Source organism: Vombatus ursinus, unplaced genomic scaffold, assembly GCF_900497805.2.
Source record: "Vombatus ursinus unplaced genomic scaffold, bare-nosed wombat genome assembly UNPS02014959.1, whole genome shotgun sequence".
NCBI lineage: Eukaryota > Metazoa > Chordata > Mammalia > Diprotodontia > Vombatidae > Vombatus > Vombatus ursinus.
The window spans coordinates 2,208,325-2,227,340 of NW_020954737.1; the positions used below are offsets into that span (position 1 = coordinate 2,208,325).

General features: G+C 37.4%; 1 protein-coding gene across 1 annotated transcript in view; it reads left to right on the forward strand.

The window, feature by feature from the left end:
* The window catches only part of CASR (calcium sensing receptor), a 155,648-nt gene that overhangs the window by 70,080 nt on the left and 66,552 nt on the right, over positions 1-19,016 (forward strand). The window contains exons 2-3 of the mRNA XM_027845133.1: positions 2,733-3,144; positions 17,618-17,924. Coding sequence (XP_027700934.1) covers positions 2,960-3,144; positions 17,618-17,924 — 492 coding nt within the window. The 5' untranslated portion in view covers positions 2,733-2,959. The remainder of the gene's footprint in view (positions 1-2,732; positions 3,145-17,617; positions 17,925-19,016) is intronic.

Here is a 19,016-nt window from a genome sequence, read left to right on the forward strand (position 1 = left end):
CTTTCTTTCTTTCTTTCTTTCTTTCTTTCTTTCTTTCTTTCTTTCTTGGAGGCTATTAGGACCATACCCCAAGGAGAAGTTTACAAAACTTAAATAAAAAAGTCATCACAAAAAATTGCAAACACAATATGCTTCTAATATTTCTGATGTTTCAGCAACTTGGGAAATTGTTGAACGATTTATGGTATGTGAATATAATTGATTGTTACTGTGTTGCACGGAATAAAAGAATGTGAAGAATTTAGAGAAATATGGAAAGATTTGTATGAAGTTATTGAGGGTGAAAAAGACAGAAGGAAAAATAATATAGACTCTGAATAAAGCAACGGTCAATAAAGTTAACATTGAGAGGCAACAAAACTATAGTTAAATAACAGTGGTCAGTATTCTGTACTATCAAAGGTAAAGGGAACATCTCTCTTTCCTGTTGATCAATGATATATGTATCATTATACATATATTAACCATTACATATATTACATATACATATAACCAATACATACATTAACTCACTAACCATTTGAGGGGAATGTACTTTGGTAGGTTGGGTTTTTTGTAGGTTTGTTGAGAAATGTCTACATCAAAATGGCATGTATTCATTTTTCTTTTAGGTGGAGATTTCTTTTTACTGGAGATAATTTAGAATCATATAATGTTAAAGCCACAAGGAAGCCTCTATTCTAGCCCCTTCATTTTACAAGTAAGGAAATTAAGGTTCAGAGAAACTGTCATTGAATTTAAGAGCTCAAAGAGATATTAGCAATCATCTCTTACAAATGTGGAAACTGAGACTAATAGAGGTAAAGTTATTTGCTCAAAGTTCCACAGTGAGTTAATATCAGAACCCAAAGTATAACCTGGCTCCCCATGCCTAGTCCGATTCTCATTCCATGGCAACACATTTCTTTCAACTTGCTTTATAACTAACAAGGAGTGTTTCCAGCATATTTTGCTTAGCAATCCAGATTGACTGAAAGAGAGAAGACAGCAGGGGAAATTACCTGAATTCTTGGCAAAAAATTCATTAATTCAGGTACCTTTTCCCTCTAATACACCCCACATACTGATGCCAGTTATGTGGCAGAGGTGCATAACTCTGATCATGTCACTCTACTAATCAAAAGCCTTCAGATGATTGAGTTCCTTAGCACAGCATTCAAATCCTTATACCAATGGTGGGGAACCTATGGCCTCAAGGCCACATGTGGCCCTCTAGGTCCTCAAGTGCGGCCCTTTGACTGAATCCAAACTTCACAGAACAAATCCAAGGCCTCGAGGCCACAGGTTCCCTACCTCTGCCTTATACAATCTGGCTGTAATTTACCTTTCTGGCCTTCATATTTTTCCCTTTCCTGTTTTCTTACGCTCCATCCAAACTGGCTACTCTCTGTCCCCCAAACACATTCCAGGCTTTCTTGCCTCAGACCCTTTGTTCACACCATTTCCCATGTCTGGAATACTCTCCCTAATCATTGTTGCCTATTGAAATCCTACCTATATTTCAAGATCGAGCTCAAATGCCACTTCCCCTGCTAAGCCTTCCTTGATTTACACCAGCATCCCAGTGGGTAACGTGATTTTTTTTTACCTTAATCTGAATTTAAGACTCAAAATACTCACAGGAATTTGTGATCTCATTATAGGAATTCCCTCTAGTAATGTAAATCTCAACCCATCCATGCCTGTCCATCTTGGACTATTCTTGTCCTTGTCCTCCACAATTTCACCACAGAAGGCCACCCAACTTCAGAAGGAAAGTTGAGGGCTTCCCAATCTTTCCCTTGACATTGAAAGGATTGAGGACCTTTGTTTCTGGGAGAAGCTTAAAGCAACCCAGTCCATTCTTCTCCTGTTCAAGTCTAGGTTTAATTCGTCCATTTACAATGTATGTCATATAGATTACATATATACATACTATATATATGTATATATATATACGTGCAGAATTGAGACTACATACACATATCTTTCCACATATATGTATATGATGTATTGGTTACATATATAATACATATATATGTGGATAGATATGTATGTATGTATATACATAGGTAAATATGTATATTCTGATGGATGAGCTCTTTGGTTGTCTATTTACTTGCCTATTGTAGTCATTCTTCATCCACTTAGTTTTTCCTATATAGATGGTTAGAAATTAGTTTACATTCTAAATGCCCTAATCTCCCCACTAACAAGTATTTGCCTCCTACAAAATATTAATTACTTTGTATTTTGTATGTACCCTATATCTCCTTTTATATGTACATACTGTTTTCCCCAATAGAATGTAAGCTTCTTGAAGGCAGGAACCATTTTTTTCTTTGTAAATACCCAGGATCTAGCATAATGACTGGAACATAGTGGGCATCTCATAAATTCTTACTGATAAATTATATTCTATTATCTAGTATCCTCCTTGAGGGTCCTGGCCATACTTTGTTGATCTTTGTATTTTCCCTCAGTGTCTAGGATAATGTATTGCACATTGTAGTTGCTTGGGAAAAAATGTTTGCATGAATGAGTGAATTTGGTCTTTTTAAAGCTTTTTTACCCTCTAATCCCAATAGAATCTTGGTGTCCATTTTCATTACAAAACAATGAACAACAGGAAAAAAAGAGACATCTTTAAGGCCAGATAAAAGGAAAGACAAAGAAGGGGAGAAAAGACTAAAAACAAACATGACAAATGAAATTTTTGCTTTAGTTGTTGCTTTTTTATCTTTATTTTTCAGAAGTATGGCAGATGGTCTCTACATGATATTGATTCTGAAAAACTGAGATTCCTGACCGATCCAGTCTATAATGGAGAAGATGGCATGCAAAGTACCAACGTGGAGACCGCTGTTCTGTTGTTAATTTCACTGTAGACATGTGCCCTCAAAGCAGAGAGTGAAAGGCCCTCAGGACACCCCTTCTGTCCTTGCACCCTTTTTTCTCCCTCCTGGAGAAAAGAGAAACGATGACCTATTATAGATGTTGCTTGATCCTCTTGGCATTCACCTGGAACATTTCTGCCTATGGCCCTGACCAGAGAGCACAGAAGAAGGGGGATATTATTCTTGGGGGACTCTTTCCAATTCACTTTGGAGTAGCAGCTAAAGATCAGGATTTAAAGTCAAGGCCTGAGTCAGTGGAATGCATCAGGTAAGAGAAAGAAGCCAAGTCCCAGACACACAGAGTCCGATTTTCTCTTAGGGTGCTGGGGATGCAGTTGGAGAGAAACCCAGGAAGGCTGCGTGGTCTATGGCAGTGGTTTCTCTTTAGTGGTTAAGAGTTTGTAATGATCGTCCAATAGGCTTATGCTAAAAAATCCTTAATGGCTCTTTAAGCATAAAATAATTGCCCGATTATGTTGCAAATACACTTTTCCTCTTTGACAACAAACACGTGTGTTTGAAATAGAGTAGGTTTGTTTCTACAGTGATTGGAGTTCAGGAGAGTAAAAGTCATCAGTGTAACTATTGTAAGCACTTAATGAATAAATTTAAAAGAGTATGACTAGTAAATTAAATTACTCTATGGGTTCACAACACATTTTTGTTGTTCTTGAAATGGGTTCATGAAACAAACAAAAAACACTGGTTAACATCGGTCTTTGGGATTATATGAGTAGTGGTATTAGAGAAAAGCTCTCTCACCCACAAATGCACAGGACCCCATGGCTTCACTACATGGTTTCAAAAAAGACAGATGAACATACATGTGTCATGTGATAATTTAATACGCACAATGTAGTGTCCAGAATAATAGATATGTGCCCATCCTGTAGCAGAGCCTTTTAGACGCATATTGGATTTATCAGCCAGAGCCAAAACACTATACCTTGACCCTGATATCATAAAGTCATTGGTCCTCCTAGAAAACAAAGGACAAATAACAACAACATGTCTTCTTTTCTTACTCAAATTTATTAGAATATGATATTGGAGCTGGAAAGGGCCTTAAAGATCATTTAGTTCAGTAGTTCATTCTACAAATGAGAAGGTTGAGGTTCACAGAACTGAACCCAAAGTTACCCAAAGTCACACCCTTTTTTGGGTAACAAAGTTACCCAAAGTCCTTGTAGAAAGGCCAGGGCTAGAATCCACATTTCCTTTCTCTTATGTCCTCTGATTGCCGTCTTACTACCTTACAATCCACCCTGTACCCCTTTTACTTTTTCCCACATTTTCTGTATTTGATGTCTTTAAAAACAAACAAGCTTAAGAGTTTCTGCCTTTCCTAAGTCACCTGACATTTACATTTCTGGAGTAACATTTCATTTTCTCCTTGTATACTTGATGTGCTGAAAGAGCATTTTTTTCTATGTTTCATTTTATTTCTTGTAATTACCTTGGATGTTTGTGTTTCATCCCTGAGCTATTTCTTTACATTCTTCTTTCTTATTTTTTCCTGCTAATTGGACCATTAGTATTTACATTTCAACCCCTGCGCTTGTTTTCCCTAACTGAATTTCACCCCTTTATCAGTATAGCTTATTTATATATCCTATATGTAAATTTATATACCCATATGTAAATATCCTATTTATGTAATATACATATATACCTAGATAACCATATCCTATCTATAAATTTACATAGCCACATATAAATATCCAATATACACATACACCCATAATGCATGCCCTGTATAAAAATTATATACCCATATTTAAATACCCTATATATACATGCTCTCTATATAAATTTACATACCAATATATAAGTACCCTATAAACACATATGTGTATACATGCCCATATATAAATGGGCATTTACATTTCCCACAATTTAACATACTCATATATAAATTTAATGAGCCTAAAGTTTTTACCTTAGACTTATTTAATTACCTTGTTTATTTTCAGCCTTCCTGCATACTTTTTTGCAAATGGAACTTTTTTCTTTCTATTTTTTTCTTCTTTATTTTATCCATTTTCATTATTTTAGCAGTTTTCCATCTATCTATAAAATCCTAACATTAGCACAGGAATGTCAGGGGAGAGGTCCCTTCTAATCCTAAAGTTCTGTGGCTATTTGGGGGCTTCTTTCAAATCCTGGCCAACAAGAAGGTGCCTATCATGGCAACTTCTAAGTAGCCATGTGTGAAAAAGGCCCAAATATATAAATCAGAATTCAAGGTCTATCCCTACCACTGTATTGTTATAACAGAAAAAAATGGACTAGGAATATGGAAATCTGGGTTTTGGTCATGGATGCATCATAGTTATTAGTTTTATCCTGGGCAATAAATCAATAAATAAACATTTTTAATCACCTACTGTGTGCTAGGCACTGTGCTAAGTACACTGACACAAAAAGAGGTAAAAGATAGTCCCTGCTCTAAAGGAGTTCACAGTCTAATGAGGGAAGCAACAAACAAACAAATATATACAAACAAGCTATCTACAAGATAAATGGGAAATAACCGAATGGAGGTACTAAAATTAAAAGGGGTTGGAAAAGGCTTCTTATAGAAGGTGGGATTTTAGCTGGGTCCTTAAAGAACCAGGGAAGCCAGCAGGCAGAACATGGAGGACAGACAAGAAAAATGCCCAGAGATGAGAGATGGAATGTTTTGTTCATAAAACAGCAAGGAGACCAATGCCACAGGATCAAAGACTAGAGGGTGGGTCATAAGGACAGGGCTAAGCTATGAAGAGCTTTGAATGCCAAGCAGAGGATTTTATATGTGATCTTGGAGGCAACAGGGAGCCACTGGAGTTTATTGAGGAGTAGAGTGACATGGTCAGACCTGCACTTTTGGAAACTCACTTTAGAGATTTGAGGCAGGCAGACTCACCAGCAGGCTATTGCAGTAGATGAGGCGTGAGGCGATGAGGGTTCACACCAGAGAGATGGCAGTGTCAGAGGAGAGAAAGGGAAAATTGGAGAGATGTTACAAAGGGGAAATCAACAGGCCTTGGCAACAAATTAGATATGAGGGGTGAGAGATAGTGAGAAGTCCAGGATGACTGCTAGGGTGTGAGTATGAGGGACTGGGAGGATGGTATTGCCCTCTATAGTAATAGGGAAGATGCAGGGGTGGGGTGGGGAAGGATGGTTGGGGGGGAAATAATGAGTTCCATTTTGGTAAATGTTGAGTTTAAAATTTCTTCTGGACATCAAGTTCAAAATTTCTGAAAGGCAGTTCAACATGCAAGACTGGAGGTCAGCAGAGAGGTTGAAGCAGGATAAGTAGATTTGAGAATTTTTAACATAGAGATGGTAATTAAATCCATGAGAGCTGATGTAAAGAGGGTGAAGAGATGAGGACCCATGACAGAACCCTGTGGGATACCTTATGGTTAGAGGGTGTTATCTTAAAGATGATCTAGCAAAGGAGTGGTCAGATAGAAAGAGAAACAGGAGAGAATGCTGTCCCAAAAACCTGGAGAAGAGAGTGTCAAAGAGGAGAAAGAGATCAGCAGTGTCAAAGGCTGTAAGACAGGTTGAAGAGAATAAGGATTGAGAAAAATCTATTGGATTTGGCAACCAAAAGAACATTGGTAACTTTGAAGAGAGCAGTTTCAGTGGAATAATGAGGTCAGAAGCCAGCAAAGGGTTAAGAAGACAGAGAGAGGAGAAAAAGTGGAGGTATCTACTGTATGGGCTTTTTCAAGTTTAGCCACAAAGGATGGAAAGATCAAGTGAGAGTTTTTTCAGGACAGAGAACACATGAGCATGTTTGTAGGCAGTGGGAAATGAGCCTATAGAGAGGGAGAGATTGAAAATAAATGATAGGGGCAGCTAGGTGGTGCAGTGGATACAGCACAGGCCCTGAAGTCAGGAGGACCTGAGTTCAAGTCTGGCCTCAGATCAAACACTTGACACGTACTAGCTGTGTGACCCTGGGCAAGTTGCTTAACCCCAATTGCCTTACTAAAAAAAAAAAAGTAAATAAATAAATAAATCTTAAAAAAAAAGAAAATAAATGATAGAATGGGGATGACAGAAGGGGTGACCTGTTGGAGAAGATGGAAAGCAATGGGATTGCTTGAATAGGTGGAAGGATTAGTCTTAATAAGGAGGAAGGGTGATACAAGGGTGAAGGAGCAGAAAGGCATCTGGGTGATAGAAGATAAGGAATAGGAGAGAAGAGAGAGTTCATAATGAATGGCCTCAAGGGTTTCTGTAAAATATGAAGCAACATTCTTAGCTGAGAGAGTGGAGGAAGAAAGAAGCTTGTGGAGAGATGAAAAGGTTTGGAGAGTGGAATACTGAGTTGATAAGGTAAGTACAGAAGAGTTGCCTAGTAGCCTTAAGGGTCCAATTGAGGCTGTGTAATATAAATTTGTGACGGGCCAAGTTAGAACAGTTGCATGATTTTTCTCTACCTTCATTCAGCAGCACATATGTGGGAGCAAAGAAGACAAATGGTGGGAGTGATCCAAGGCAGAATCTTGACAAGGCGTAATGGGTGAAGCTAGGATAGCTATAGGAGCTAGGGATTCAAGAAAGGAGAACAGTGTAGGGTTGAAGTGGTTCACCTAAGGGTCAAGGTGAGAAAATGGAAGAGAGTGGCTGGAAAGAATTTAAGGGGTCAAGGATTGGAGGTCAGAGTGCGGATAAAGAGTAAAGTTTTATAAGAGAGGTCAAAAGCCAATAGATTATAGGTGGATAAAGAGATTTGGGGGTTCTTGAACATGGAAGTGTCTACTTGTGGGTAATGGCAAGATCAAGGATATGACCATCCTTGTGTGTGGGTGTGGTGGGGTGGGGCCATGGGAAGAGAGTAGGTTGAGCAACTGAGTGATTAGGGTGTTGGAGAGAGAGTCAGTATGTATGCTGAAATCCCGCTTAACTTCTCTGGAATCCAGTTTCTTCACATGTAAAGTGAGAGAGATGAGTTAGATGTTTTCCATATATTAGAAGCCTCATCTGTAAATGGATGGGGACTGAACAAAATGTCTTCACAAAAGTCTCACACCATTGCTTCACCTTAGCATGGCAGTAACCCTGGATCCCTGAAGACCGTGCCAGCAGAATTTGAGTTTTGGCAGGTTCTAATAGTTAAAAAGCATGAAAACCTAGCCTCCAACAAGGAGCCTGCTGCCCAAGTGTTATTAGAGCGCAAAAAAACACTGGCTTTGGAGTAAGAGAATCTGGTTTCAAATTTTGCCTGTAATATTTTCTGCCACTCTGCCATTTTGGGACAGCTAGGTGGTGAAGTGGGTAGAGCACCAGCCCTAGAGTCAGGAAGACTCATCTTCATGAGTTCAAATCTGGCCTCAGATACTTATTAGCTGTGTGACCCTAGTTGCCACAGTTTTCTCATCTGTAAAATGAGCTGGAGAAGGAAATGGTAAACCACTCCGGTATCTTTGCCAAGAAAACCCCAAATTGAGTCAACAAGAGTCAGACATGACTGAACAACAATCACAACAAAGGTCAAAGTAAATAACAAATTGGAAGAAAGGATGAAAATTCAGAAGGAAGACATTGTATATGCAAAAATCAAAGTAAATACAGATTAGATAGAAGTAAGATAAATGAATCACAGTGTAGTGGATAGAGTGCTGGACTTGGAGTCAGAAAGACTGGATTCAAATCTCACTTCTGACATTAACTGGTTGGGCAGCCATGAGTAAGTCTCCTTATGTCTATAAGCCTCAGTTTCCTCATCTGTAAGAGAAAATTACTACCCTGTGGTACCCACTTCATAGGGTTGTTGTGATATGTAAAGCATTTTGGAAACCATAAAGCACTATATAAATGTCAGCATTATAAAACACGGCATGTGAATAAAGCAGTTCCCTCCTGACTATTGAAAGCTATCTACTTTGGGGTAAAAAATGAGAAATGCACAAAAATAAAGAAATTTCCTCTCACCATTTCCTAGAGAAGTTTAACCAGTGCAAAATAGCCCATATAATAATAAGACTAAAAGATCCCAGAAACTACTTGAGCCAGCAAATACTTAATCGCCTCTGTCAACAGAGAGCTATGGTGTCAGGAACCACAATTTGAAACCCATATGCAAAGCATTACAGAAGAGTACATCATAAGAAGTCCTGTCTCAGAAAATAGCAAAAAATCAGTAAAGGAATAAACAAGTCTAACAATACTTACTTTGACACCCAGCTAAGCCATATCAAATACCTGAGAATATTTTTACGTGAAACTGAAAAAAAAAATGACACACAGAGATGTGAAATTTGTGGAACAAAATTTCTTCTGGAATCTGCTGGGATTTTTATATGTACTCACTTCATCATTGTCCACAGTGAAACTGCCACATATCGATTCTAACCCCTTAGTGTGTATCACCTGATATGAGAGGAAATCAAGAAGAAAAACTGGCTCTGGCAAAATACAGAGGAAATCTTTGCAGGAAATAACATAATTTCAAAGGCACTCAGGGAGAGGTTTCCAAGGTATCTCAAAGAGAAAAGTGTCATCAGTGGTGTTTTTACCCTGCAAAGAGATGAAAAGATAGAAATTACTCATAAGCCTGCTTTTTCATCTCTCTAAAATAACTATAAGAATCTCATGTGTACATAGCAGTGGGATCTTTGATGAAAATATGAGAAAAAATACTCAAGGTTTTGCAGACAACTTTCTGTATCAGGCCCACATCTTCATAGTCACACAACTGACTAAGAAGTATTGAGAACATTGTTGTGTCTATTATTTATTAAAAAGGGAACATGTCCTGAAATTCTTCTTATAGTATTTTTTCAATTAACAAGTATTTATTTTCTCTTCTTCCCAACCTACCCTCCTGAACTAAAAAATAAAAACCTTTTTAATAAATATGCATAGTCAAGCAAAACAAATTCCCATATTGGCTTTATCCAAAAAGATGTGTTATTCTACATATTTAGTCTAGCTCTTCTGTATCTGACAGCAGGTAGCATTCTTTATCATCAGTTCTCTGGAATCATAGTGGGTCATTGTATTGTTTAGTCTTCTCAAGTCTTTCAAAATTGTTTGTGCTTATAATGTTGTTATTGTATAAATTGTTCTTGTGGTTCTGCTCACTTCATTTTGCATCAGTTCACATAAGTTTTCCCAGGTTTCTCTGAAACTGTTCCTTTCATCATTTCTTACCCCATAATAATTTTATATTACTTTGATATATCATAATTTGTTCAGCCTTTCCCCAATTGGTAGACACTTCCTTTGTTTCCAGTTCTTTGCCAACATAAAAAGCTACTATAAGTATTTTGATACATATGAGTCCTTTTCCTCTTTCTTTGATCTCTTTGTGGGGCATACATTTAACAGTGGTATCAATGTCTTAATTTTCAAAACAGGGAAGAGTAAGAGAGTAGAAGTTAGAAAACCCGATTCCAATTCTTTCCAAAAGTCTATATATTGAAAAGACAATTTGTGAGTATTTTAAAAAGGAATTGGTGATTATTAATGGTTTCTATGGCTTCACTAAGAACAAGTCATGCCAGACTAACTCTTTTGTTTTTTTGATAGCATTAATTATCAAGTAGTCCAGGGGAATATTGCAGATGTAGAATAGGCCAAGATTTCAGTGAAATATCTAACAGTCTCTCATACTGCTGTTATAGATAAGATGAAGAAGAAAGTCTAGAAAATAGTATAACCATACTGGTTAATAATTAACTCAAATTTATGTTGCATTTTAAGGTTTACAAAGTACTTTCCTCACAACAGTTCTGTAGGGTAAGTAGTAGGGATAACAATTACGAGCTGGGCTTGCAATTTCACTGATTTAAGGAAATATTGGATGAGGAAGCTCCCTTTATCATCAGCAACTTTTCAGTAACTTACAGTCTTAGTGAGGTACCTAGAGAAGTAGTATAAGCAGTATTAGTATAAGTTAAGTTATTTACTAATAAGTTAGTCATTGGTATGTTAGTATCAGTAGTAATATGAGTAGGATAAGCATTATTATGACCATTTTGTAGGTGATAATAATAAGTATCTTTAGCAAATTCAAACCTAGTTCTTCTGACTCTAAGTCCACTGATATTCTGATGCCACACTGAACCCATGTAATAGTCATCAATGGGTCAATGATGCCTCGGAGCAATAATTTTCAAAGTGTGGTATAGGGACTTTTGGGGTCCTGTGACCCTTTCAGGAGGTCAGTCTTTGAGGGCAAAACTACTTTCATAATAATATTAGGATATTTTAATTTCTAATATAGTAAATTTCAACAGATATCATCAATAGAAACAAAAGCTCTTTGGGATCCTCATTTTTTAAGAGCATAAAGGGGTCTTCGGATCAAAATTGCCTCAGAGGAATGTCTCTAGTAGCATGCCCTTAAAGATCAGGCTGTCATGTTGACCATTTTGGTCAATGTCTTAGATCAAACCATAGATGTCATGCTTGTCAAATTTGGAGATGACAGAAACCAGGAAAGACAATAAATATGTTAGATAACAGAGTCAATATGCAAAGAAATCTTAATAGGATAGAATGATGGACTGAGCTCAACAAGTAGAAATTTATTAGAGATGAATGGAAAATTCTGCACTCGGTTTCAAAAAATCAACTTCACAAATATAAGATGAGGGATGTAAGTCTGAACAATGATATGTATGAGAAAATGGGGGAGTTTTAATATCTTGAAGATTCAAAGTGACATGAAAATCACAAATGCTCATTGCATCTTATTCTGATTACCTGCTGGTAATATCCAGAGGGAAGAAAGTGATAGTTGTGTGATACTTTGCTCTGGTCAGATCACATTTAGAGGCTACTGGGTTGAGCACTGGGCCTGAGGTTAGGAGGACCTGAATTCAAATCCAACCTCAGACACTTATTAGCTGTGTGACTCCGAGCAAGTCACTTAACCTCTGTTTGCCTCAGTATCCTCATCTGTAAAATGGGGATAATAATAGCACTATCTCCCAGAGTTGTTGTGAGAATAAAATGAGATAATATTTGCAAAGCACTTTGTAATCCTTAAAACACTATGTAAATGCTAGATATTATTATGTCTTTTTCTGGATATTACATTTAGGAAGACACTGATAAACTAGAGTACAATAAGAAGATGAAAACCAGGGACCATGCCATCCGACAATTGGTTGAGGGAACTCAAGATAGTTCATCCATAGGAAAGATAATTTGGGGAGGACATAATAGCCAACTTCAAATATTTGAAAGGCTGTCATATGGAAAATATTCTAGACTTGAGAGCAAGAAGCAAAGAGTTTCAGTGATGAAAATTTCAACTTGATAAAAAGAAAATCTTCTTAATAATCAAAGCTATTCAGAAGGGGAATGAGCCACCTCTTTAGAAGGTAGGGATCCCTTATCCCAGATCACCATTTGTCAGCCATATTGAAGAATTAGAAAATCTCTCCAACATCCTTTTCAGCACAAACATTCTGTGTTTCTCACAGAGTCTGAAGATCAAGGCTATTTCCCCCAAAGGGAAATAGAACCATCCAATTTTAAGGAACATGATGAAACATCAAATTGCTTCTTGAAATTTGGATTTCATTTAAATAGAGACTATGTACAGAGAGGTAGCTAAGTACTGTTTACAAGAATATTTTTATTTTCTTTTGGTTTTGCTTCAAAAAAATTCTTCATTGTTCAGTGTGCTTTTAAGTACTAATCTTCACCAGTACCAGTACTTGCATTCTGCCAAGGATACTCAACTTCCCTCCTAGAATTCTTAGCAAGACTGCTGCCTCTGTATTCCACAGCAAACTTAGTTTTGTAAATAGAGTGAATTTTTTTTTGTTTTATTCATCCAGACAAGTCTAGTTTAATTTTAATGATTACATTTTATCCCTGGTAAATATGATGTTGAACATTCTTTTTTTGCCCTTAATAATATTTTATTTTTTCCAATTACATGTAAAGATAGTTTTCAACATTCACTTTTGTAAGATTTTGAGTTCCAAATTTTTCTGTCTCCCTCCCTTCCCTCCCCCATCCCCAAGACAACAAGCAATCTGATATAGGTTAGACATGCACAATTATGTGAAACATATTTCCACATTAGTCATGTTGTAAAAGAAGAATCAGAACAAAAGGGGAAAACCACAAGAAAGAAAAAAGCAAAAATGGTATACTTTGATCTGCATTCAGACTCCATAGTTTTTTCTCTGAATGTGGATAGCATTTTCCATCATGGGCCTTTGGATTGTCTTGGATCATTGTATTGCTGAGAAGAGCTAAGTCAATCATAGTTGATCATCACATATTGTTATTGTTACTGTGAAATATAGTGAATTTTTCACACTTAGGTATCGTTCTCCTTTGCATGTCTCCTACACCTATTAAGTTTCATATATGCACAAATTTCCTCCTGGAGACAAGATTATATTTATCAAGCACAAAGTAATCTATATATTGATTGCCTTAGGAACATTTTAACTCAAACCAAATATGACAACTTACAAAATAACTTCTTTGTGTGGGTGATTTTATCAGTTATAATAACATTTTTATTGTGTTTTAAATTTTACAAAGTGCTTTATACCTTCACATTAGTTCTCAACAGGCATATAAGTTGTTATTATGCCCATTTTATGAATGAGAAAACTGGACCTCAGAGAGATTGTGACTTGTCTACTAGTAAGTGTCAGAAGTAGAATTTGAACCTAGTTTTTCCCGACTAAGGCCAATACTCTATCCATCGTGTCAAGCTGTCTTGTGGTTGCCTGTAACTCCTAATTATCTATTTGTACAACCATGTACATAAGAAACTTGTAATTATTCCTTGCCTAGAATTGTTCCTTTCCCAGGGTCCTTCAGAACCATTTACATAACTAACATAGGAGTCTAGAAGCCCTAACGCTCCAGACAATCACAATAGAGCCTAGGAACAAGCATCCCCAGGTGCTTTTCAGAAGCCCACAACCCCAAGTCTTCCAGAAGAGAATGCCTCGTCCCTATTCTCCTTCATTCTCTCCACTAACTTTCAAACTGGCAGCCATTATATTCCTTTGCTACAACAGAAGATAGTGTGTATTCCTGGGCTGAGGCCCTTAATAATATTGCAGATAACAAGAGCACAGTGAAAAATTGCATCCCCTCTGCCACCCAAAACCCCAGAGAAACATTTCACTTTTCACTGGGAGAAAAGGGAAGTTAAGACTGATGTCCAGAAATCTCAACCTTTGTACTGTACTCCTGGATGAGCGAGTTAGAGTCTAAATAGTATCTACTCAAACAATCAGCGGTACTCAGACCTTACTGTGTACATGTCGATTTGGTTCAAACTAGAAGTATTTCCTTAAAGTCCAAAGACATCTCCGTTGAGATAAAAGGGATCAGAGGGACCTCCTAGCTTCTAAGCTTGTTCCCCCTTCTTCCTCCTACCCACTATAAACACAAAAAAAAATACCTTCAGTTGGAAGTCATTCAGACACTGTACTTCCCTGGAATCCTCAAAATTCCCTGGTTCCTCTGTTGTGACCCCATGATTCTCTGAACTAAGGCAAAGTTTCTTTCTCTTCACTCTGTCAGAGAATCTACCTATTTCTCTGTGGTCTGGGAGATACCATAAGGAATATGTCTCCAGCCCAATTAAAACTTGAGATTTCATATGTGTTGTTCATCAACTGAGAGTTTTTGTTGAGGAAAAATGCAAAGTTCCAATGCTGTAACCTACAAAGTATTTATGTAGTTCTAGAAGAGACTGAGAGGAAGAGAATTCTGAGATGATCTTATCTTCCTGTTTTTAGGACTGTCCTATGGATTGTCCCCCTCAAGCCCACGTCCCAGTTGAGCAGATATATTTAAGCTCCACACCAGAATTGAGAAGCCTACATACATATATTCAAGCATGTAAGATGCTTCTGTTAGTCAGCCAGATTGTCTCCTAGCCCTCTAGTCTCTCAAGTGTGAAGAAGTAAGTAGCATCCTGTTCTTAGCAACATGTTTGGGGGTTGAAAAATTCTGGGGTCACATATTGGGCTTGAGCTTCAGGCACCCCACCAATAACTAGAATAGTTGTTCAGTTGTTTCAGTTGTGTCCAACTCTTCACGACCCCGTTTGAGATTTTCTTGGCAAAGATACTGGAGGGGTTTACTATTTCCTTCTCCAGCTCATTTTACAGATGAGGAAACTGAGGCAAACAAGGTTAAGTGACTTGCCCAAGGTCACACAGCTAGTAAATGTCTGAGGCCACATTTGAACTCAGGTCTTCCTAACTCCAGTCTCAGTGCTCTATCAACGGTACCACCTAATTCCCCCAAGTAGAATAGGAAAAATAGTGAATATTTCCAATTTACTTCACTGCATTTTTAATGCTGGAGTACCATTGTTAAACCAGCTTGACTTTTCTAAGATTCATACTTTATTGCACAAGAGAATGGAGAAGTGAACAGCCAGGTTAGGCTCTGAGATTGTGGCTGCTCAGCTGGGGTAGTCTGGGATTTCTCTCCATTCCCTCCCACTAGTGTTGGTGGCATATGTGGTCACTGTACTTCCAGGGAAGGCTGTCAGAAACTCATGTGTTGAACTTTAATTTTCATAGTTCTCTTGTGTGATCCATGATCAGGCCCTGTGTCACACCACAACCAGGATACAGAATAATTCTAGAGGGTGTCTGAGTGGTAAAGTGTCCTGTAAATAAGCCAAGGTATTCTAGGCTACTAGAACTCTCCTATAACTGAGCTCTGTGTCCTATCACAAGGGAAGATTATCTGCCAGTAGGTATCTTTATGATACCTATGATTCATGTATTCAAACTGGAGTCCCATGGCACAATTCACAGAAATGATGTAGCCGTTAACAATGCCCAAGAAACCCAGGGGCAGAATCTCATTAGAATTAATCACTGGTCTCTGTGTCCCAAGGTCACATAGCCATGTTGGGTCATGTTTACCTCACATGCCTCCTCCTAGAGTTGTTGATCGCCCAAATGTGATTCTTTTCCTGTAGAACATTTTTTAATGTGCCAAAGTCATTAGCTTGACCTGAATTCCAGACTTAACCTCTCTCTCTCTCTCTCTCTCTATCTCTCTCTCACACACACACACACACACACACACACACACACACACACTCCACACACAACTTTTGTGAAAGGCAGCCAGGATCAGGGGATTTCTTTGGGCAGTAGTTCATCATTTTCTATCACTAACAACAGCAGTATATATTGAGTGTTTGGAAAACCAAGAAGAAAATTATGGGGAGAGAACTCAGATGCTGACATACCTAGGCTGTAAGTATAGAAACCAAACATCATTTGATATAGGGGATAGTCTTAATCTCAAGAAAAGAGATTCTACTTCTAATAAGGCTTTTCCAAAGGAATATCTTCTGCAAGATCATGTCTCACAATTTTTCAATTAAGCATAGGGTATATTTAATTATATATTATATATATATATATACATTAGTATATAGAAATATACAAATACATATAAGTCCACTAAATATACAAATACATAATATATAGGTGTGTGTATCTTCCATACATACATACATATATAGATTATACATTTAAATTATATTCATACCCTTTATGTGTAAATATATCATGTTATCAGGATACATATGATATGTGATTATGTCATATAGATATATTTATCAATATTATATATATATATTTCATTCAACTCCCATTTGGAGGAGAATTTGGTTAACCTTGTGACAAAACTATTTCATCTATCAAAAACGTTGTTAATTTTTCTGTTCAAATGAGAGTTTTAATGTGGTTTTCTTTGAAAATACAGTTTCTAGAATAAGCTGAGATTTTTGTAACTCTAAGCTGGGCTTCAAAAGCAAGTGTCTACTTTGTCAATAATTGTATTTAAAATTCAGTTCACAGAAGTTTCCAGCTAACTTAATCAAAAGAGAAGTGGGGAGCTTAGATGAGTCCTCTCCAAAAATGATATAGTCAGGTTTTGAGAAACTTTCTTATGTTAGGAAAGGTAGTCATGGGGTTCACATAGAGATTTACTCAAGATGATCATCTTTCTCGGCTTCTGCCACATATGAGAAAGCAGGAACTGAGAGCAGGGAAGAACCAGAACCTTGTCTCACTGGCAAGAGGCAAGATTGGAGCCATATGACCTTGGGCAAATCACAGCAACCCTCTGGGAATTATCTCCCTTAATTGTAAAATAAGAAAATTGGATTAGATGGTCTTTCAGGACACTCTTATAGATCTAATAATCTAGGGAAAAGTTACCATATTGAACCTGTGTCTACTGTTTTATGCCTTGCTTCATATATGTTATCTTTTAATATTATAATTAATATTAAATAGTATTAAATAATTAAATAATGATAATAAATAATTAATATCTTTTAATAGAGTCTGCTAATCATGGTTAAGATTATTATGTTTAATTGTTTTCATAAAGAATTCTGGTTTCTTTGCCATGACATTAGATGGAAACTATATTATTCTCATCTTAAACCATGTGCTTTCTCATGTGGATCATGTATCATACAACCACAGGATATGTGACTCTGGGAAAGTTATTTAATCTGTCTCAGATTTAGTTTCTTCATCCTTAAAATAGGATAATAAGAGTACCTACCTCACAGGACTGTTGTGAGTAGCTAATGGGGTGACATATGTAAAGTTCTTTGCAAACCTTAAAGTGCTATGTACATTTTAGCTATTATAATTATAAATTCCTTACTTTGAATTTAACCACTGCCCTTTTACTGATATAAAGTGGATGATAGGAAAATGCCCACACTGACTTTCTCCTTTTCTTTCCCTCAGGTATAATTTTCGAGGGTTTCGCTGGTTACAAGCAATGATTTTTGCCATTGAGGAGATAAACAGTAGTCCTGCTCTTCTCCCCAACATGACTCTGGGATACAGGATATTTGATACCTGCAACACAGTTTCCAAAGCCCTAGAGGCCACACTGAGTTTTGTAGCCCAGAACAAGATTGATTCCTTGAACCTGGATGAATTCTGCAACTGCTCTGAGCATATCCCCTCCACCATTGCTGTGGTTGGAGCGACTGGATCTGGCATATCCACTGCTGTGGCAAATTTGCTGGGACTGTTCTACATACCTCAGGTACTGGGCCTTTTTGGGTAGCTCAGTTGGGAAGAGGGTTCATGCAAAGTCAATGAAGAGATACTTGTTAGGAACATTCTATCTGCATGTCTGATTTTGAGTCATTTGAGGACTTGGTTAGAGCCCTATATGATGGTAATTACACCAAACTGCAAAGTCATCTTCCAAATTAAACATGCTATTGTCATAAAATACCTGTGTGATTTGGGGCAAGTCATTTAATCTATTTGGGCCTCAGTTTCTTCATTAGTAAAATGAGGGATTAGATTAGAAGACCTCTAAGGTTCCTTCCAGCTCTAAATTTATGATTCTATGATGATCTTACTTGTGTATGGCTTCACCCTTCATTATGCACCAACCTCAATAGTCCAATGGTTCTGGAATTTCCTTGATATGAATAGTCCTAACAGCAATGAATATAGTGCAACCATGCATGCCCATCCCATAAGACTCTTATTTATATCCTCCAATATGCTTGCAAGTACAGGATGGCACAGTTATATATGTCCACAAATCTAGATCAGTTCAAATGATCTCAAATGAACATGCCTTCTAGGCAACAATGAAAACAGAGTCTATCCAGATAACAATTTGGCATTGCAATCATATGAAATTTACAATATAGTTAATCTAACACATATTTAATGATAACTATCATCCACATGCTGCTGCATGATGTCTAGTCATGAATGGTTATCGGTTCATGTAAGTGACTAAAATGAACATTACATTTAAATGGTCAAGCTAAACAATGGAGAGGGCAGCTGAGAATGGGAAGGTGCTTTTAGATTCCTGTGAGGACCCTTCATAATCCAGGAATGCACCTTCATTGGCTAGTAGGTGGTGCCAATATCCCACATGTTCTATGAGCCTCTGGCTAATAGGTGTAGCCATCCACAAGTGTTTATGAAGAATCAAAGATCAGACCAGGCAGACTAGGAATCAGATTCCACCAAGGAGGTGGGGGGGGAGGTGAGCAATACTGGAATAATGACCAATTCCTCCCCCCAACAAGAAAAGTGGTTGAGGGAGGGTCTTGAAGAGATTTAACCTCTCAGTGCACAAATATTTCTCTAACTGGTAGAATCATAC